Raw genomic sequence first — 22,401 nt, forward strand, 5'->3', positions numbered from 1 at the left:
AAACTATCTATTCTCTTACATTTTGTATACGATATATTAATCAGATTAATCCAGTAAAACAAAAAATTATTGCCAAAAGTGAGATTTGGTCCAATTCCTGCTGAAAGACAAAATCACTATACTGAGTGCTATGATATTAAGGTGTTTATTACTGTTGTTCTTCTCTTGACTCCATGTCAAGGCTTAAAGGGCATTTTCCTCATTTGAATTACTGAAAATGCGATGATGGAAGACATTTTCATCCTTGTTTGTAGAGGGTGCATTATTTGTGAGTCAATAAACTGCAACTCCCTAAATTACACTCACGATTACAAGTGTTCTGTACTTTTATAAGCAGAACTGTACACTTTGTAAAATGATTGGTTCCTCAGTAACGTGATGGGCAAGTCAAATGTCAACAACCACCGCTTTTTGTGCTGTCAAGTAGACATCATCTGTTCCTAAAAATGAACTTACTTATCTAGGTCTGCCAATATTTTGAGAACTTATAACAGTTACAAATACAGATTTAAGTGTAGCATTATTTCTTTCTTTTGAAATTGTCCCCCTCCCCCCCTCTTTTCATTTCAGCTGATCCTGCTGATACCGAATGTTGTCGTCGTCTTGCACCATAATGATGTGGTGTGTAACACCATATGTGTATGGACAGAACACTGACAATATTTCTTTTGCGTCTGTGTAGATGTTTGGAATGTGGGTTGTGGTGACAGACTGATTGTTTATTCCAACTGTTTTCTTTTCCCCCTCTGACTCTTTTCATTCAATTGCTCCCTTTTAAATGTGTTGCATTCCACATCTTCCTGATGAGCCCAGCAATCTTAGTCTTCTCTTCTGTATCAGGCTTCAAATTGCTTAAACACTCTCGTACAGCTCCTGCCTTGATCTGTGTATGCAGATTGCACCTTGTTTCTTCATGTTCTAGATGTCTCCCAAGGTCTTTCATTCCTCATCTTGCAGCAGGATAAGGTTCTCTTGCTTGAGATGGTTGTCTTCATTGCGTACAATGTGGATTTCTGATTGTTGACATATGTCTCAGTTTAGTGTTTCTGGGCAGGTTTTTCTTTCCATTTGTAACATACCATAGTCTCTCCTGCATTTGGAACCTGTCTATTATGCTCTTGGTGGTCTGTAACTTGACTGTTAAGATTTCCTCAAGATAATGGAAGGTGTTCACTTTCTCCACCATTTGGACTTCACCTTCCAGTTGATTTCTGCATTTAAGACCTTGGTCTTATTGTACATTGTCTTAAGGCCAGCTTTTGCGGAAACTACCACAAACCTTACCAGTGACATTTTTGCATCTTCTTCATCCTCATGTAGCAATGCCATAACATCAGCAAAGGCTAGGCAGCCTGCTGTGGTGGTATGTTTTTTTTTTTTTTGTACCCAGTTTGTACCCTTTCAGTAGCCATGGTTTTGTGTACCTGTTTCCATTATTAGTCCACCTCATCCAGCAGCAAGCTGAACGGAATCAATGACCACCTATCTCCTTGATGAACTCATTTTAGTTTAAAACTTCCCAAAATGGAGCTTTGTTGTTGACCTGTAGCAGTTGTGCCTTTCAAAGTGTCCCTTACTAATTCATGTTTTACTGTGTCCAGTCCACTAGTACAGAGGACATTCAACAAGACATTCCTGGCTGCAGAATTAAGCTTAGTCGAAGTTCATGAAGGTCACTTCAGTGTTTTTGTCTTTCTTGCGACATTGTTCAAATATCACTTTGAGTCCAAAAATTTATTCAGCACTGTTCCTGCCTTTGCAGAAACCAGCCTGATAGTCTCCAATGTTTGACTTGAGCTACTGTCAGCAACAGTCTAGTGTGTGTCTTTTATCTGATGTTCAGTAATGAGATACCTCTGTAGCTATCCAGTATCTTTTTGTCACTCTTCTTAAGTGCTGAAATAATGATAGCTTCTTTCCAGTCTTTCGGTATCTTTCTGTTCACTCAAATGTTCATTATTATTTTGTGCATATTGTGTCCAGTTGTCAGCCCACTTCATTCAACTTACTAACTGCAGGTACCATCATTGCCTGCAGTCTTATTGTTTTTGATCAAGCTTTAATTTCTTTTACCACTTCCATTTTGATGGATGTATGACCTCTTTTGTTTTTGAAGGTGTACTGGAGCATTACTCTCTCTGCAGCTGTCCCATTTTTCTGTGGATTGTTGAAGTACCTTGCCATTTACTCACATAAATCTTTCTGTACTATTATCAGTTCACCAATATGCCAATTCACAAAGGGCTCTCTTGATTCATAGTTCTTAATCCTGTTCTCCGTCTGCATAAAGAAGACTTATGTCTTTTGAATGCATTATCTGCATACCAACTTTTCATTCTACTTGCTTCTCTTGGCATTTCTTATTATTTTAGTTGTTGTTATTCTCATTGTCTCATGTATTGTCAAGTCCTTTTCCTTCTTAGTTGTCTGCCTATCACTCTGCACAGTTCTTCTAGACTCTTTTGTCCACCACTCATGTTTTTTCCTCATGTTACTCGAGGCCAGCCATTCCAGTTCCAGTTTATCATGTCCCTCATTTTTCAAAAATGTTTTTATGTGTAAGGTTCTTTGCAAATTCATCCTTGTGTCTGTTCAAAATTTGCCAAAATAGTTTACACATGAAAGGCTGGATATCAGTGTTCATTGGGTACAGTATTTCAGCAAGCAACTGCATTGCCATCATCAGGTGCATTGATGAACTGATTGTTTAGGAGATGGTGCAGGGTTTTTATCTTGTTCCCTCCTTCCTCCACCCTGATGTTCTGTGTGTGATGTGCACCCAATATCACCTCCCTCCTTCCTCCCACCGACGTCATTCCATCCGCAGTTCACATCCACGGCACATGCTAGCTGGGAGAAGTTGAGGAATCGTGTTTAAAAGTTCTTTGTCAGTTCTGTGTGTGTTCATGGTTTTCTTTGTAGAACTCCAAACTTCAGTGAGCAAAAAACAGAATCCTTACAGGATCAATTTGTTCTCCATCTATCTGTCCACCTGTTAAGACCCCTATTTCTCAGAAATAGACAGATGTATGAAGTTGAAATTTATGTCAAATACTATGGTCTATGTCCGCCGCTCGTGGTCTCGCGGTAGCGTTCTCGCTTCCCGAGCACGGGGTCCCGGGTTCGATTCCCGGCGGGGTCAGGGATTTTCACCTGCCTCGAGATGACTGGGTGTTTGTGTTGTCCTCATCATTTCATCATCATCCAGGAAAGTGGCGAAATTGGACTGAGCAAAGGTTGGGAAATTGTACGGGCGCTGATAACCACGCAGTTGAGCGCCCCACAAACCAAACATCATCATCATCATCACTATGGTCTATGACCCTTGGTGGTATAAAAAATTTAAACATCTAAGTCAGTGCACCTTAAAAGATGTGGATATTTATGTCACACATTTTGATGCTTGCAACTGACTCGTGAAAACCTCTCAATGAAATATTTATATACATAATGGAGTTTGTTGGCTAGTTGATTTGGGGGAGGGGACCAAACAGCAAGGTCCTCAGTCCCATTGGGTTAGGGGAGGATGGGGGAGGAAATTGGCCATGCCCTTTGTAATGGTCGCCTAGTCATAGATATTGCTAATTGCTATAATCGCACTATTTCACTCCCATTTACGGAGCTTGTTAGCACTTGATGTTAGGTTGGCGCCATTAAAATGCATTGTGTTGTACTAATCGCTGCTACTTGCTGGATCGTTGCTGTCTCTCGATGCTGATGCTGGCTCTACATCTGGTTGTCTAGGGTTAAAAACATGAGGTCCCGTGTTTTTTATGTGCTTTTGATGATAAAGAACGAGCGAAACCAACAAATATGTAAACTTCAAATATTTATTACTCTGGTGGCCATCTTAATTCCACTGTCCACCAAAGACCATGACTCAACACAAAGTAGTACTTCCGTTACATGTTCTTTGCATTGTTTATCCACCTCAAACAATAACACACAAACACACTTTACCAAAGTGACATTCCGACTGCCTCCCGACCGTTCTTGCTGCTTGTATTTATAACATTGTCAAAGAACTACTAAAAAGAGATATAGTTTACAAGTCACATGTACATCTGTTATCATAATTTGTGCAGAAAAGTTATTAATTTGCATCGAGTGACATAATTTAACATGTTATTAAAATGACAGACAGATTTGTTGACTTGACAGAATAATTCTCTGTTACAAAAAGGCCGTTTTTTAGAAGTTTGTCAATTGACTTCTCTAATTTGCATAAATAAGTAAATAACATGAATTATTAAGAATTACATTGGTTTTCGTCTAAAATAGGATTGCTTACGTGAATACTGAGTGAAAACGTTCCTAGTGAACAAATAGGTTTCACTGGGTGATTTTTATTTAAGGAGATCCAAAATACCTAAGTTGGCCACTATTTTTCGTACTTCATATTAATTATTTAAGATGAACTTAGTGTTTTTACATGATGACATTTGCTGTATCAGTGATCAAGTGATATAAACTTTTGTGTGGGTCAGTTATTCAGTATAATTTAATGGGTTGACTGTTTATGCAGACATGTTATGCAATCATTGTTAACATACACAATAACTTTTCTGTAATCATAAATACTCATTAAACTGGTTGAATTTGGAGGGTATCGCATACTTCGGTAAAGTAAAGCCTTTAATATGTTCTGTTACAATACCCCCCTCGGGTAATATCATTTACAGAATGTTAATGATATTAGCCGACTAGGACAAATGTGTCAAATGGTTAAAATTTGGAAAAGTACTACTTTAATAATTTTTTTGTTTTACTATGCATAATGTGTATGTATGCAATGACCGTTACACCGTTTCAAAATGACTTTGTTGTTTCAAATGCACTTTGTGTTATGGCTCTCAGTATGACAGCATAATAAAAATATTTAGTAATATATGGAAGTAAAAAAAAAAAAAAGTTAATCTTTGCTCCCAGTGAGCCACATGGAAAATGATCAAAAACAGACACAAATATATCACATGCAATTTTAAGATATATAAAAAAAATATGTAAATTATTTCAAAGTCAGTTCTCATTGAGTCACAGATTAATCAAGATAATAGAAGGAACATATATATATTACATAGATGGACAGGTCATATGTCCATAGGAAAATATTGCAACTGTCTGCTCTTTTTGAGTCACATAAAAGAAATGAAAACAAAGAATATAATTATAAGTATTGACATGATATATAAACACAAACACTAGAGTAGTCACATGTTTGAATGTAATATACATTTGCAAAAAAAGGAAGAGTTTTTTAAACATTGTCTCCCATTGAGACACAGTCAAGATAGTACAAGAACATATGAATACCAAAATTGGACACATAAATTTGTCACAACATAACACAAATATCAAACTTGGTGAACATCTGATAGCTGTAGAAAATTGTACACAAATCTTATGCCTAAGAACTCAATAGTAACAAAATGATGGGTCTTGCACAACAATTTTTTCATTGTCTTTTATTTGGTGCAAGTATGTTCCATATTCAACAATACAAAAGGGAAAGTAATAAATGTTTGTCACCTTCTTGCCCGTTGCAAGTAAAGAAGATGTCTCAAAATTTAATATTCAATAGTGACAATAAAAAATATAAAAACATTCTCTCAGAGATCTGGGACATTTCCAGGGTCTGTAGGATGAGTGGTAGTTGCTATTTGACACACCCAGTAAAAACCTTTGCTGATAACATGCTTTATGGAAAATGGGTAAGTAACTGTATTCAAACAGGGAAATGTGCTTAATCATGTTTATATGGTTTCAATTCAGTGATGTTTCTTAATCCAAATAACCTTCTTGATCTGGGAAAAATAAGTCTATACACATTAGGATGTGGGCTTTCTTTTATTTCAAATGGACAAATGTCAATGTTTACTTTAACATATGGACAACCTAGCTCAACATCTTTGTCTATTTCAGTATTTTCAAACAATAGATCATTTTCAATTTCTTTAGTTCCTAAGTCTAATGTCTCATTCCTACACTTAGACACACCCCTCTCTGTTTGCAAAGCATTGACATTTAAACATAAACCTTTGTTTTCATCTGTTCCTTTTAACACTGTGTTGTCACTTAACAAACTACTGTTTTCACCCCCTTTTTTATAAAGTCCACTACGGATTCTTGTCCACCATGTAGGATACAGGGTTGCACTTACCTTTGCTAATTCTTTCCAAAAGGCATCTTTGTTTATACAGTTTCCATAGTTGTTCCACAAAACTTCTAAAAACTTTTCCCCTTTCTCTTGAAAACACACATTTATCTTCCTCCCTTTATATTTTCTTTAATATTATTACCATTCTCATAGATTAGTGTTTCAAAGTTCCCAATCGGCAATAGCTTGTCCTCAGATACACATTCCCTATTCTGCATTTCACTTAAATTAACCTCATTATTACCCATGTTTGTCACATCACTTACCTTTACCACATAATCACTTTTCAATTCTACAAATACTTTTATTTCTTCCTCCACACTCTCATCAATAACATCACTTGATTTAGGATCATTATTTAAATGCCCCTCTATTACTACTTCCTCCTCCACCACAACAACCCCATCTTCAGTTTCCCCCCTATGTATCTGAATCTCAGCAATTGAGTCTTTGGCTCCATTAAACACTTCGTCATCCCCCTTCTTATCAAATAAACCCCCCAAAATAGATTCTATTTGTGGTGTGTCTGACTTGTTATTAACATCAGTATCTTTTTCAGCCCAACTATGGAACTCTGCAATACCTTCAACTTCTGCACTTTCACTACCTACCTGTGCTTGAACACTGTTTTTATTAACTGTATCACTTTTACTCATAGTATCCCAAAACCTTTTATTAAATTCTAATTTATTCATTCTAACAACATCAGTATTTTCATGGTACTTACTCTTTACATTGTATCTTCTCCTTCTCCAGTTTCGGTTATGTGTTGTCCTGTCATAATATTGTCTAGCCCCAAAACTACGGACATCTAGTGGGACTGTCCACCGTTTCCCGGCTGGTTCCCTCGGTCTGTCCGTTTGTAGTTGTCGTTTTGTTCACTAGTTTCAACAAACTCCCTTCTATCTTGTTCTCTTCCCCAATACCTATTTCTATCATTCCTGTTATCTCTCCTCCATCCTCTCTCCTGTGTATTGTTTCTGAAATCATTTTCATATCTCCTATCTCCCCTATTTGGAGCATTATTTCCAGAATTTTCAAAGTCTCTCCTCCCATAATAATCTCTATTTACATTCCTGTTCCACCCCCCATACTGGTTGTTGTCAGAGCCAAAACTTTGGTTATTTTCTCTTTCCAAGGCCCTATCTAATCTATCTACAAATTTCAGGAACTCTTCCATTGAATCGTCTGGTCCATGGACCAAATTCCCACTGCAGTCTCTCTGGTAACCTTCTTTTTAAAACATCAATTTGTGTCATAATATCAAAAGAGTTATTCAAGTGAGCAAGTTTTTTCAATTGATCTCTGTAAAATTTTTGCATTCCCCCTACTTTCCCTCTATACACTGGTCCATTTAGAAATTCTGACTTTAATCTGGATTGTATGGATTGTGACCAAAATTTGCAAATAAACTTAGCTTCAAACTCTTCAAAAGTATTCCAAGAATCATTATTCTCATTTGCCCAGGATAGGGCCTCCCCTTCTAGAAACCGTTTTACTAACTTAATTTTTATGTTATCTGACATTCCTACAACAAACATATCCTTACATTGGTGAATAAAGTCAATAGGGTGCAGATTTTCACCAGGAAAGCATTTCACTTGGATGTGCCCATACATTGTATTTTGATTGTAAATCGTTTGTTTGGACATCAATGCGTCCTCCAATTGTGTATATTTAGTGTGTATATTTTCTGCTTTTGTATCTACATTAGTGGTATACAGGTTGTATTCTTGTTTAAGGTTTTCTGATGTTTTGTCTATTCTCTGATCTAATCTTTTAGCTTCAGTATCTACTCTGTTATAGACGACAGCAATGCTGTCTGTGTTAGCTTGTATGTTTTCATTTAAACTTTCAACTTTAACTTGAAATTCTTTTCTGAAGTGTATCAACTGTTCTCTAGTGTCCTTACTGAGGGTAGTTTTAATTTCCTCACACTTCTCATTGAGATGAGTACTTAATAGATCAAAATCCAAACTTAACTTATCCAGTCTATCTGTGTTTTCTTTAAGTTTCAAACTTACTTGTTCACTTGATTGTTTAAAATACAAACGTACTTGTTCACTGGATTGTTTAAGTTGCGAGCTTATTTGAGTTGCAAACCCTGCTAGCCACTCTGTTAAGTTTAATTGTTCACCATCCCCTGGTTCAATTTTTACATTTCCTACGATCTCATCACTCTCAGGTAGAGACATGTTAACTATTAATTATTTTAAATGACAACAACAACAAAATACCTTGCTTTATGTAGCTATGCTATCATGTCGTGATCGGTGTTCCTGTTGGCTTTCTTCACTTCTATCGGTTTTATCGAAGCTGAAGTCTTGATTGATGAATTCCATTGACATAATCCAGACGTTAATCTTCCGAGCGCTGTGATGATTGTTTTTCGTAGTCGCACATACACACATTTTTTCCGTTTGACATATTTTCACTGCTGACACACTGCACAAATAAACTTTTTCGGAATGCTAAGCACTTACGAAATTTATCGCTGCACTATTATCATCGATGCACTTAAAGATCCCGGACGAGCCCCCACTTTTGTAATGGTCGCCTAGTCGTAGATATTGCTAATTGCTATAATCGCACTATTTCACTCGCATTTACGGAGCTTGTTAGCACTTGATGTTAGGTTGGCGCCATTAAAATGCATTGTGTTGTAGTAATCGCTGCTACTTGCTGGATCGCTGCTGTCTCTCGATGCTGATGCTGGCTCTACATCTGGTTGTCTAGGGTTAAAAACATGAGGTCCCGTGTTTTTTATGTGCTTTTGATGATAAAGAACGAGCGAAACCAACAAATATGTAAACTTCAAATATTTATTACTCTGGTGGCCATCTTAATTCCACTGTCCACCAAAGACCATGACTCAACACAAAGTAGTACTTCCGTTACATGTTCTTTGCATTGTTTATCCACCTCAAACAATAACACACAAACACACTTTACCAAAGTGACATTCCGACTGCCTCCCGACCGTTCTTGCTGCTTGTATTTATAACATTGTCAAAGAACTACTAAAAAGAGATATAGTTTACAAGTCACATGTACATCTGTTATCATAATTTGTGCAGAAAAGTTATTAATTTGCATCGAGTGACATAATTTAACATGTTATTAAAATGACAGACAGATTTGTTGACTTGACAGAATAATTCTCTGTTACAAAAAGGCCGTTTTTTAGAAGTTTGTCAATTGACTTCTCTAATTTGCATAAATAAGTAAATAACATGAATTATTAAGAATTACATTGGTTTTCGTCTAAAATAGGATTGCTTACGTGAATACTGAGTGAAAATGCTCCTAGTGAACAAATAGGTTTCACTGGGTGATTTTTATTTAAGGAGATCCAAAATACCTAAGTTGGCCACTATTTTTCGTACTTCATATTAATTATTTAAGATGAACTTAGTGTTTTTACATGATGACATTTGCTGTATCAGTGATCAAGTGATATAAACTTTTGTGTGGGTCAGTTATTCAGTATAATTTAATGGGTTGACTGTTTATGCAGACATGTTATGCAATCATTGTTAACATACACAATAACTTTTCTATAATCATAAATACTCATTAAACTGGTTGAATTTGGAGGGTATCGCATACTTCGGTAAAGTAAAGCCTTTAATATGTTCCGTTACACCTTCCAAGGGAACCATCCTGGCATTTTCCTGAAGCGATTTAAGGAAGTCACAGGAAACTTAAATCAGGATGCCCAGACACTGGTTTGAACCATCTTTGTCCCGAATGCGAGTCCAGTGTGCTAACCACAGTGTCACCTTACTCAGTAATGAAGTCTGAACGGAACCCTTCGAGCATATATCCTACTCTCACTTGTCTGGTTCTTTTATTTCTATTGGGTGGCTATTTGTTGTTTTATTAAAATATCATGATATTCAAATATTGCAGCCTGAGTGGGAACCCAAGAACGTTTCACCAGCACTCTACCCTAGAAAGTCTATAGTCACAAAATTGCTTTGTTTTTCATTAAAATTTTTACTGTTGGACTTATAATTTGTATGCAGTTATTTCTTGTATACACTGTAATTGTCATGTCCTGTGTTGGCAGGAAAGAACGAACAGTCACTTTGAACACACTTTATTATAAGTAAAGAAAAATGCCTTCTTGGCATACACTAAGTGTTAAATGCAGGAACAAACAGAAAAAAACCCACAACTCTTGTGGTAGCAAACCGGATAAAGAAACAAGACAGTGGAAGAAAATACTGACGAAAATCTACTCTGCAAAATATAACGTGCTACTACAATGCTACGGCGAGTGAATAAAATGCTAGGGCCAGTGTAAGTACTGGCTGGAGCTGTTCCTAGTGGTTGGTAAATGCTGCCAGTCTGATGGTCTAGGTGTGCTTATAAAGCCAGGTCGGCGGAGTGCTACACGAGTCATATGAGTTCCAGCTGGTGGAACACTGTCACATGTTGTTTGGCGAAGTAGTTCCATGTTTATTTGGTAAGTGTTACTGTTTCTGACCTCTGGTGATGTTTCTCTCCACACTTCTTAAATAGGGTCGGCAACCCATCTTGCATCTCAGTTGTTCGGTCCCTCTAAATAAGGGGCTGCTAGGACATTTCTCCCCCTGGGAGAAAAATGCACAGCACCACAAACAGCCATAGGTGTAGGCGTGTCCTGGTCGACATCCATGGGTTTGTGGCCGGCAGGGGCAGGTGGTGGCGACACAGCATGGGCAGATGGTGGTGTAGACAGTGGCTGAGGCAGAGGCTGAAGTGGAGATTCTGCCACAGTGCCACAGGGTGGTTGGTGGTAGGCACTGGCAGCTCCCCCAGGGCGGCGGCGTCCACCAGACAGGGACAGAGCTGGTTGAGGTGCCAGCGGGCAGTGTAACTGCCGGCCCACCAGAGAGATGCTGTCGCCTGACTGTAGAGATAGGTGATGACCACAGGCACGCTGCGCGCCTGTGGATGAGAGGTGGTCCTTGCCCAGACCTCCTGCACGATACTAAAGGAGTGCAGTGGCATGTGGGGAGGAGGGTGAGAAGCCTCGGAAACCAGGGCAGATAAGGGAGAGCGGAATGGTCGACCATGAAGTATCTCCATTGGGCTTTTACCGGCATGGGGGGTGCACAGTATGTAGCGCAAAAATGAAGCACGACCTCCTCCAGTGGGTGATATCTCAGCAGCTTATCCAGCTGGGTCATGAATGTCCACACAAAATGTTCTGCCCAGCCGTTTGCCACAGGGTGAAACGGGGCAGTACAGATGAGGGAAATTCCTTTGGCAGTACAGAATTGCTTAAACTTGGTCAATTTAAATTGTGGACCAATATCCATAACAATCGTTTTGGGGAGACCCTCGACAGCAAAGAGGCACTGGAGAATTTTGATAGTCTCAGCAGAAGTGGTGTTCATCATGCGGGAGACATAAGGGAATTCCAACCTGCAGTTGATCAGTATGAGCCACTGGGAACCATGAAACGGCCCTGCGAAATCCAAATGGAGATGTTCACATGGAGCAGCTGCATATGGCCATGAAAAATATTGGCACAGGGGTACTGCCTGACATGTTTGGAACATGATGCAGGCTGACACAAGGGAGGCAATGTCTTTGTCCAAACCGCACCCATAAAGGTGTCGGGGCGGGGGGGGGGGGGGGGGGGGGATGGGGGGGCAACTCTTTGGTGAGGACTATGCCCCCATGGCCTGCGTGGAGTAGGTTGCGGACACGGCGGCGCGGCCCCTGTGGTATGGCCACCTGGGGAACATTGGAATCACTAAGCAAAAGGATAACGTCACTGTGGAAAAAGAGGTTGTGCTGATGATCCCAAAAATGCTGGAGTCTGCATTGTGGATGCTATGATGGCTGGTCAGCCAACCCGCAGCGATTTGGCGGTGGAGATCTTGCAGTGTCCGATCCTGAGTGGTGACCTGCCGGACCGCATTGGCATCCAATGGAAGCGCATTCAGAGCTGCATCCACGTCCGGTTCCACATGGAAACAAACCAAGGGGAGGCGTCAGACTCACGGTCCGCTCTGGCAGGCAGCTGGGACAGAAAATCTGGCATTGGCATGCCGTTCAGAGGTGTGGTAGACAATATCAAAGTCGAACATTGCCAGGAAGAGCGCCCAGCACTGGAGGCAGCGCACCGTCCGGGTGGGCACTGCAGCACCCGGTGAAACAAAGAAAGTTTGTGATCAGCCTGCAGTGTGAAATGATGACTATATGTGAAATCTTAGAATTTTGTCAGGGCGAAAACCAGTGCCAAAACTTCCTTTACAATTTGACTATATTTGGTTTGGATGTGAAAGGCAGCAGCCTCTCAACACCATCGATCTCTTGCGAGAGGACCGCACCCAGGCCATAGTCCGAGGCAACGGCAGTGACAATGAGAGGCAAGGAAGGATCGTTAGCCAAACAAGGAGGAAGGGGGAGAGCTGACTAGAGACGTGTGAAAGCCTGCTCACACGTCCTGTCCCAAACCCAACGCGTACTCTTGTGCAATAACCCGGTCAGGGGCGTTGAAATCTCGGTGGCGATAATACTTGATTTGATTGAGGATGGATTGCAGTTGCTCCACATTGGTGGGAGGAGGCAGGTTTTGAATCACCTCAACATACTCCTTAGACACGTGTAGACCACAGGCATCAATCGTCAACCTGAGATAGCTGTCCTCTCGTGCAAAAAAGCCACACTTTTCTTCCTGGCATTGCAAGTTAGCATCAGAAAAAACCTGAAACAGCTGATCCAGCTTGTCCACAACGTCCACCGCGGACAAACCACCAATGGTGACATGGTCCAGATAATTGGCCGCCCCGGGCACCTGACATGTGAAGCATTCCACACAATGTTGGAAAATGGTGGTGGCACTGGCAATGCCAAACAGGAGGCGGTTGTACCAGAAAAGGCCACATGGGGTATTGATGATTAGGATCTGCTGTGATCCCTCATTTAATGGCAGCTGCCATAAGCATAGTGCAGATCTATTTTGGCAGATACGGTTGAGCCTATAAGATGTGTGAGTATGTCATCCATCGATGGGACTGGATAGGCATCTATGATGGACTGAGAATTGACCGTGACCTTAAAATTGCCACAGATGCGCAAAGCACTATTCGGCGTCTCGACTATCATGATAGGTGTCATGCAGCGACTGTGTGCGACAGGTGAAAGGATGCTTTTGTCTTGTAAGTGGTGAAGTTCCACCTGGAGCCTGTCTCAGAGAACAAAGGGAACCAGGCAGGCACTAAAAAAACGAGGAACAGCAGAGGGAAGAAGCTGAATTGTGTGGTGAAACCCTTCACCCCTGTTGTGGATGATGAGAACAACGTTACGTATTTTCTGAGCAATGGGGTGCGGAGGGCATCCAGTGAGGGAAAGGACACTGCCTGTACCGCATCCTGCTCTGATAAGCCCAGACAACTAAAAATGTCAATACCCAGAAGGCTAGTAGCGTTGGGGGATCTGACCACCAAAAACTGAATGGTGAAGGAATGACCGTTGTAAGAGATTTGCGTGGAAAAAACACCATTGACTGATATAGAGTAATTACTGAAACTGTGCAGCTGGCCACTGTGGTAGAGCGGTTCTAGGTGCTTCAGCCCGGAACCACACAGCTGCTACAGTCGCAGGTTCGAATCCTGCCTCGGGCATGGATGTGTGTGATGTCCTTAGCTTAGTTAGGTTTAAATAGTTCTAAGTCTAGGGGATGATGACCTCAGATGTCGAAGTCCCATAGGGCTTAGGGCCATTTGAACAATTTGAAACTGTGCAAGGCACTAGTGTACGGGGATAAAGCCAGCGAGCCCAAACGTTGGTATGTGGCACCATCCACAGTAGCAGCGGATGATGCCATGTCAATTTGGAGGACCAACAGAACATGCGCAACTTCCAAGGTAAGGAGAAAATGGGTACCCGACTGCGAAATGATGGAGTATACTTGGCCGTCAATGGAATGCGAGGCTTGCAGGTCCTGAAGTGACGATTCGTGACAAGCCTGTGCGTCCGCAGGAAGCATGGCATCTACACGATGTTTCTGCAAAGCTTGAGACACCATGGTGAGATGGCCCACTCGGCTGCAAGCCGTACATCTTGCTCGCCGGTGGGGGTACTCCAACTGTTGGTAAGTCCGGAAAAAGTTCAAACAGGATGGAAGCTGGGTGAAAGACTTCCTTTCACGGAGTGGACCAATGGATTGACAAGGCTCTTGCTCGGCACTAGGCAACTGGTGAGCCACGAAAACAGCTGGATCAAGATGCAGTGGTTGTAGGCAGTGAGACTGTTGAAACACATGAATGATCGGCAGACAGGTGTTGAAGAACGGGTCCTGTAACTTCAAAATATCAGCCCGAAGACCCTCATCTGGTGCATGAAACACCACCATATCGCAAATCAACGAAGAGGCATAAGACTGCTTGTAGGCAACGTTGGCACACCAGAATTTACAGTTGCGGGAGAGACCCTGGAGTGTCGTAATCCATTCGCTATAAGTCTGACCTGGAGACTTTCAACAGGAAAAGAAAGTCTGGCAGCTGGAGGTGACGTGTATTTGTGTGGAAAACTACTCAGAAAGGCAGCCTTTAATGTGAGTAAATGAGAGATCTCGAGGGGGCTGCTCCGGATTCAATTGTTGGACTAAACAATACATCTGTGGACCGACTGTTGCTAACAAAAAAAGCTCAGCTTCAGTTTTTGTCGTTTATCCCATGTGCCAGTAAATGTTGTTACAACCATTCAACATAATTTGACCATGATGAGATTTTCACTCTGCAGCGGGGTGTGTGCTGATATGAAACTTCCTGACAGATTAAAACTGTGTGCCGGACCGAGACTCGAACTCGGGACCTTTGCCTTTCGCGGGCAAGTGCTGTACCATCTGAGCTACCTAAGCACGACTCACACTCCATCCTCACAGCTTTACTTCTTGTAAATTTTGCAAGTTTTCTTTCGTGTCAAACATCACCTCCTGCTTTTTTATTGCCTCATTTAATTATCACATTTGTCAAAAACACATTTCACCTTATTTGCCATGGTAAACTACTCATGGGCCTGTGATCCGATTTTTCCTAACTTCACATAGCTGCATAAAAATGTCATATATTGATCTAGCAGCCAATGACAATGTTGGATGTTATTAGAAATGATGCTAAATCACTACGGTTTCCAAAAGTATTGCTTTGAACTAAATTTCTGTTGGTGAGTAAAGTAAGATTTTTTTCTCACACCTCCTACTAAGTTGCTACTTACTTAAACATAGCTAATTATGGATACCAGATCTTCTGAGTGATGGAGAGGTGTGTATAAAGCAGATATTAAAGGAGATATGACTGCTTAGGCAGTGAAACTCATTTCCTTCACAGAAAGGGGCTTTTAAAACTTGTTGCAGTGTGGCTGATGTGAATAATATTCTAAGCAGTGTTGGATAATAACAGTATGGGAAGAGTGAGAAAGGGAAGATAGAGAAAAAAAAAGGGATAAAAAGGGATGCAAGACTTGAAGGAAAGGAAAACATATGCTGGAGGCAAATGATAGTCACAGCAGTTTCACACAAATAAAGCTAAAAAAATAAGAAGATACAAGGAACTATAAAAGAATAGTGGGAAGGGGAGAGATAAGGAACCAAAGGTGTGAGGGAGCTACGTAAGGAAGATTAATAAATGAATGAAAGAAGCTGTAATTTGAAATAAAAAGGTGAAGGCAGAGAAAAATGAAAAGGTCTGAAACTGACAATAGGAGACAGGGAACAAAGATAGGAGAAAAAGAGGGACATGTGGAAGTAGTAGCAGGAAACTACGAGACAGAGAGACAAGATGGAGACCAGGAATAGGAGAGTCGCATGACTTTTAGGACCATAGGATACATAGACAGGTAGTGCCATCCTGCCCATATCGGAGACTCTTGTTTTCTTCTCTCCTAATCTTCTTACCTTCTGACTGTTGTTATGTACTCAGTTGTCCTGCTTCAAAGAATACTGTAGACTCAAGCTTATGCAGTCATTTCTGTTTTTATCCAACACACAGCACATTTTCTTATGAGTGAATAATGATCTATCCACTCAATCACAGTTTATATCCAATACATGACTTTCTGTCATTGCAGTATGTACTTTTTTTACTGTAAAATGTACTGGTATTGAACACAGAACTTTCTGTTATTGCAATAATATGTATTCCTTCCCACAGGAAAAATGGAAACTAGTACCAGCATTTCTACAAGTCAAAGGACTTGTGAAGGAGCACATAGACTCATTTAATTACTTCATCAATGTGGGGATAAAAAAGATTGTTGAAGCAAATGAGAAAGTATTGAGTGATGCGGACCCCTTGTTTTATGTAAAGTGAGTAAATATTTTTTTATAAATGTCCATGTCATTGTTGATCTAACATTTCTGTTCATTCAGTCACACATTGTGTTCTTTGAATCCCATCATGAAGGAGAGCCTATAGAAATGTGGAATGGGTAAAGTTATTCATTAATAAACAGAAGCAGCCTCAGCAGGCTATTTCTACGAAGTGTACTAGCAACAAATTATGACTAATGCTAATTTATGTAAACTGATGAATATGAAAACTATTATTCTATACAGATATATGTACATTACGAGGAAAAATACTTTAGGAGAACACACACACACACACACACACACACACAAGTTTGTGTAGTCAGGCTGTAAGGGTCATAAGATACTATCATGTAAATAGCTATTCAGTATTACTAATTGTAGTCCCAGTACTGTTTACTAAGCCAAGATGCATTATCTTTTATGAAAGTATTCTATTTTTCTCAGAAAGCAAAATATTTACTATGTGTTTTCAGTTCTTTGACGCATAGTATCATGTTCATGTATCAGAGGTAACAACATGATGATGATGATGATGATGATGATGATGATGATGATGATGGAAAATGAGGAATGTTGCTTAATAAAACTACAGGAATCTGAAGTAACAATTTTATTTTTTACACTATGTCCCTCTTGTGATTATTACAATTTCGTTATTTTATTGGCAGTGGGGTTTGTTGATACACTTTCTCATCATCAAACCCTAAAAGTAATTTGAAAATAGCTACATTAGCAACAGATTGACATCAAAAGCAAAATTGCACTTAGAATTAAAATATGTAATACATAGTTATTCTGTTGTTTAAAAACTATCTATATATGACCAAAATAACTATATTTTACAATATTGTAATAAAACATATATTGGGATGTAATCATTGTGCTGTACTCTGTCAGTAGTGATATGCACATGGCCACCTGTAGTAAAACTCAATCACTGTACAGACAATGTAACATGAAAATAGAATTGAGTTTTTATATACAATGAAGGTCCCTTACAGAATCAATCATGTACTTACTTGCAAAGCTAAAAAAATGGAAACCTATATATATATAACTTACCAAACGAAAGCGCTGGCACGTCGATAGACACACAAACATACACACAAAATTCTAGCTTTCGCATCCAACAGTTGCTTCGTCAGAAAAGAGGGAAGGAGAGGGAAAGACGAAAGGATTTGGGTTTTAAGGGAGCGGAAAGACTTACCTTAGGGGGAAAAAAGGACGGGTATACACTCGCGCACACACAAACATATCCATCCAAACATATACAGACACAAGCAGACATATACAGAGGCAAAGAGTTTGGGCAGAGATGTCAGTCGAGGCGGAAGTGCAGAGGCAAGGATGTTGTTGAATGACAGGTGAGGTATGAGTGGCGGCAACTTGAAATTAGCGGAGATTGAGGCCTGGTGGATAACGGGAAGAGAGGATATATTGAAGAGCAAGTTCCCATCTCCGGAGTTCGGATAGGTTGGTGTTAGTGGGAAGTATCCAGATAACCTGGATGGTGTAACACTGTGCCAAGATGTGCTGGCCGTGCACCAAGGCATGTTTAGCCACAGGGTGATCCTCATTACCAACAAACACTGTCTGCCTGTGTCCATTCATGCGAATGGACAGTTTGTTGCTGGTCATTCCCACATAGAATGCGTCACAGTGTAGGCAGGTCAGTTGGTAAATCACGTGGGTGCTTTCACACGTGGCTCTGCCTTTGATCGTGTACACCTTCCGGGTTACAGGACTGGAGTAGGTGGTGGTGGGAGGGTGCATGGGACAGGTTTTACACGGGGGCGGTTACAAGGGTAGGAGCCAGAGGGTAGGGAAGGTGGTTTGGGGATTTCATAGGGATGAAGTAAGAGGTTACGAAGGTTAGGTGGACGGCGGAAAGACACACTCTTGGTGGAGGATTTCATGAAGGATGGATCTCATTTCAGGGCAGGATTTGAGGAAGTCGTATCCCTGCTGGAGAGCCACATTCAGAGTCTGATCCAGTCCCGGAAAGTATCCTGTCACAAGTGGGGCACTTTTGTGGTTCTTCTGTGGGAGGTTCTGGGTTTGAGAGGATGAGGAAGTGGCTCTGGTTATTTGCTTCTGTACCAGGTCGGGAGGGTAGTTGCGGGATGCGAAAGCTGTTGTCAGGTTGTTGGTGTAATGGTTCAGGGATTCCGGACTGGAGCAGATTCATTTGCCACGAAGACCTAGGCTGTAGGGAAGGGACCGTTTGATGTGGAATGGGTTGCAGCTGTCATAATGGAGGTACTGTTGCTTGTTGGTGGGTTTGATGTGGACGGACGTGTGAAGCTGCCCATTGGACAGGTGGAGGTCAACATGCAGGAAAGTGGCATGGGATTTGGAGTAGGACCAGGTGAATCTGATGGAACCAAAGGAGTTGAGGTGGGAGAGGAAATTCTGGAGTTCTTCTTCACTGTGAGTCCAGATCATGAAGATGTCATCAATAAATCTGTACCAAACTTTGGGTTAGCAGGCCTGGGTAACCAAGAAGGCTTCCTCTAAGCGACCCATGAATAGGTTGGCGTACGAGGGGGCCATCCTGGTACCCATGGCTGTTCCCTTTAATTGTTGGTATGTCTGGCCTTCAAAAGTGAAAAAGTTGTGGGTCAGGATGAAGCTGGCTAAGGTAATGAGGAAAGAGGTTTTAGGTAGGGTGGCAGGTGATCAGTGTGAAAGGAAGTGCTCCATCGCAGCGAGGCCCTGGACGTGCAGGATATTTGTGTATAAGGAAGTGGCATCAATTTTGTTTGTATGTTTGTGTGTGTTTGTGTGTCTATCGATGTGCCAGCGCTTTCGTTTGGTAAGTCACAAAAACAAAGATTTTGAGACTTACCAAATAAAAGCGCTGGCAGGTCGATAGACACACAAACAAACACAAACATGCACACAAAATTCAAGCTTTCGCAACAAACGGTTGCTTCGTCAGGAAAGAGGGAAGGAGAGGAAAAGACAAAAGGATGTGGGTTTTAATGGAGAGGGTAAGGAGTCATTCCAATCCCGGGAGCGGAAAGACTTACCTCAGGGGGAAAAAAGGACAGGTATACACTCGCGCGCACACACACACATCACACCACACATAGCCATCTGCACATACACAGACACAAGCAGACATTTGTAAAGGCAAAGAGCTTGGGCCCTATATATATATATATATATATATATATATATATATATATATATATATATATATATATAAAATAGAAGGAAACATTCCACGAAGGAAAAATATACTTAAAAACAAAGATGATGTGACTTACCAAATGAAAGTGCTGGCAGGTCGACAGGCACACAAACATACACACAAAATTCAAGCTTTCGCAACAAACTGTTGCCTCATCAGGAAAGAGGGAAGGAAAGGGAAAGACGAAAGGATGTGGGTTTTAAGCGAGAGGGTAAGGAGTCATTCCAGTCCCGGGAGCGGAAAGACTTACCTTAGGGGGAAAAAAGGACGGGTATACACTCGCACACACACACATATCCATCCACACATATACAGACACAAGCAGACATATTTAAAGACAAAGAGTTTGGGCAGAGATGTCAGTGGAGGCAGAAGTGCAGAGGCAAAGATGTTGTTGAATGACAGGTGAGGTATGAGTGGCGGCAACTTGAAATTAGCGGAGATTGAGGCCTGGTGGATAACGGGAAGAGAGGATATATTGAAGAGCAAGTTCCCATCTCCGGAGTTCGGATAGGTTGGTGTTAGTAGAAAGTATCCAGATAACCCGGATGGTGTAACACTGCGCCAAGATGTGCTGGTCGTGCACCAAGGCATGTTTAACCACAGGGTGATCCTCATTACCAACAAACACTGTCTGCCTGTGTCCATTCATGCGAATGGACAGTTTGTTGCTGGTCATTCCCACATAGAATGCATCACAGTGTAGGCAGGTCAGTTGGTAGATCACGTGGATGCTTTCACACGTGGCTCTGCCTTTGATCGTGTACACCTTCCGGGTTACAGGACTGGAGTAGGTGCTGGTGGGAGGGTGCATGGGACATGTTTTACACCGGGGGCGGTTACAAGGGTAGGAGCCAGAGGGTAGGGAAGGTGGTTTGGGGATTTCATAGGGATGAACTAAGAGGTTACGAAGGTTAGGTGGACGGCGGAAAGACACACTCTTGGTGGAGGATTTCATGAAGGATGGATCTCATTTCAGGGCAGGATTTGAGGAAGTCGTATCCCTGCTGGAGAGCCACATTCAGAGTCTGATCCAGTCCCGGAAAGTATCCTGTCACAAGTGGGGCACTTTTGTGGTTCTTCTGTGGGAGGTTCTGGGTTTGAGAGGATGAGGAAGTGGCTCTGGTTATTTGCTTCTGTACCAGGTCGGGAGGGTAGTTGCAGGATGCGAAAGCTGTTTTCAGGTTGTTGGTGTAATGCTTTAGGGATTCCGGACTGGAGCAGATTCGTTTGCTACGAAGACCTAGGCTGTAGGGAAGGGACCGTTTGATGTGGAATGGGTGGCAGCTGTCGTAATGGAGGTACTGTTGCTTGTTGGTGGGTTTGATGTGGACGGACGTGTGAAGCTGGCCATTGGACAGGTGAAGGTCAACATCAAGGAAAGTGGCATGGGATTTGGAGTAGGACCAGGTGAATCTGATGGAACCAAAGGAGTTGAGGTTGGAGAGGAAATTCTGGAGTTCTTCTTCACTGTGAGTCCAGATCATGAAGATGTCATCAATAAATCTGTACCAAACTTTGGGTTGGCAGGCCTGGGTAACCAAGAAGGCTTCCTCTAAGCGACCCATGAATAGGTTGGCGTACGAGGGGGCCATCCTGGTACCCATGGCTGTTCCCTTTAGTTGTTGGTATGTCTGGTTTTCAAAAGTGAAGAAGTTGTGGGTCAGGATGAAGCTGGCTAAGGTAATGAGGAAAGAGGTTTTAGGTAGGGTGGCAGGTGATCGGCGTGAAAGGAAGTGCTCCATCGCAGCGAGGCCCTGGACGTGCAGGATATTTGTGTATAAGGAAGTGGCATCAATGGTTACAAGGATGGTTTCTGGGGGTAACGGATTGGGTAAGGATTCCAGGCGTTCGAGAAAGTGGTTGGTGTCTTTGATGAAGGATGGGAGACTGCATGTAATGGGTTGAAGGTGTTGATCTATGTAGGCAGAGATACGTTCTGTGGGGGCTTGGTAACCAGCTACAATGGGGCGGCCGGGATGATTGGGTTTTTGAATTTTAGGAACAAGGTAGAAGGTAGGGGTGCGGGGTATCGGTGGGGTCAGGAGGTTGATGGAGTTTTGTAGGGGGCCTAAGGTTCTGAGGATTCTTTGAAGCTCTGCCTGGACATCAGGAATGGGATTACCTTGGCAAACTTTGTATGTGGTGTTGTCTGAAAGCTGGCGCAGTCCCTCAGCCACATACTCCCGACGATCAAGTACCACGGTCGTGGAACCCTTGTCCGCCGGAAGAATGACGATGGACCGGTCAGCCTTCAGATCACGGATAGCCTGGGCTTCAGCAGTGGTGATGTTGGGAGTAGGATTAAGGTTTTTTAAGAAGGATTGAGAGGCAAGGCTGGAAGTCAGAAATTCCTGGAAGGTTTGGAGAGGGTGATTTTGAGGAAGAGGAGGTGGGTCCCGCTGTGACGGAGGACGGAACTGTTCCAGGCAGGGTTCAATTTGGATAGTGTCTTGGGGAGTTGGATCATTAGGGGTAGGATTAGGATCATTTTTCTTCATGGCAAAGTGATACTTCCAGCAGAGAGTACGAGTGTAGGACAGTAAATCTTTGACGAGGGCTGTTTGGTTGAATCTGGGAGTGGGGCTGAAGGTGAGGCCTTTGGATAGGACAGAGGTTTCGGATTGGGAGAGAGGTTTGGAGGAAAGGTTAACTACTGAATTAGGGTGTTGTGGTGCCAGATCGTGTTGATCGGAATTTTGAGGTTTTGGAGGGAGTGGAGCTGGAAGTGGG

At 41.8% G+C, this 22,401-nt stretch overlaps 1 protein-coding gene across 2 annotated transcripts in view; it reads left to right on the forward strand.

The window, feature by feature from the left end:
• LOC126100625 (DNA-directed RNA polymerase III subunit RPC2) overlaps window positions 1-22,401 on the forward strand; it is a 178,484-nt gene that overhangs the window by 8,335 nt on the left and 147,748 nt on the right. For both annotated transcript variants that reach the window (XM_049911251.1, XM_049911252.1), the window contains exon 2: window positions 16,312-16,466. In XM_049911251.1, the coding sequence (XP_049767208.1) occupies window positions 16,312-16,466 (155 nt within the window). The remainder of the gene's footprint in view (window positions 1-16,311; window positions 16,467-22,401) is intronic.

Source organism: Schistocerca cancellata, chromosome 9 (genome assembly GCF_023864275.1).
Source record: "Schistocerca cancellata isolate TAMUIC-IGC-003103 chromosome 9, iqSchCanc2.1, whole genome shotgun sequence".
In the NCBI taxonomy this organism is placed as follows: Eukaryota; Metazoa; Arthropoda; class Insecta; order Orthoptera; family Acrididae; genus Schistocerca; species Schistocerca cancellata.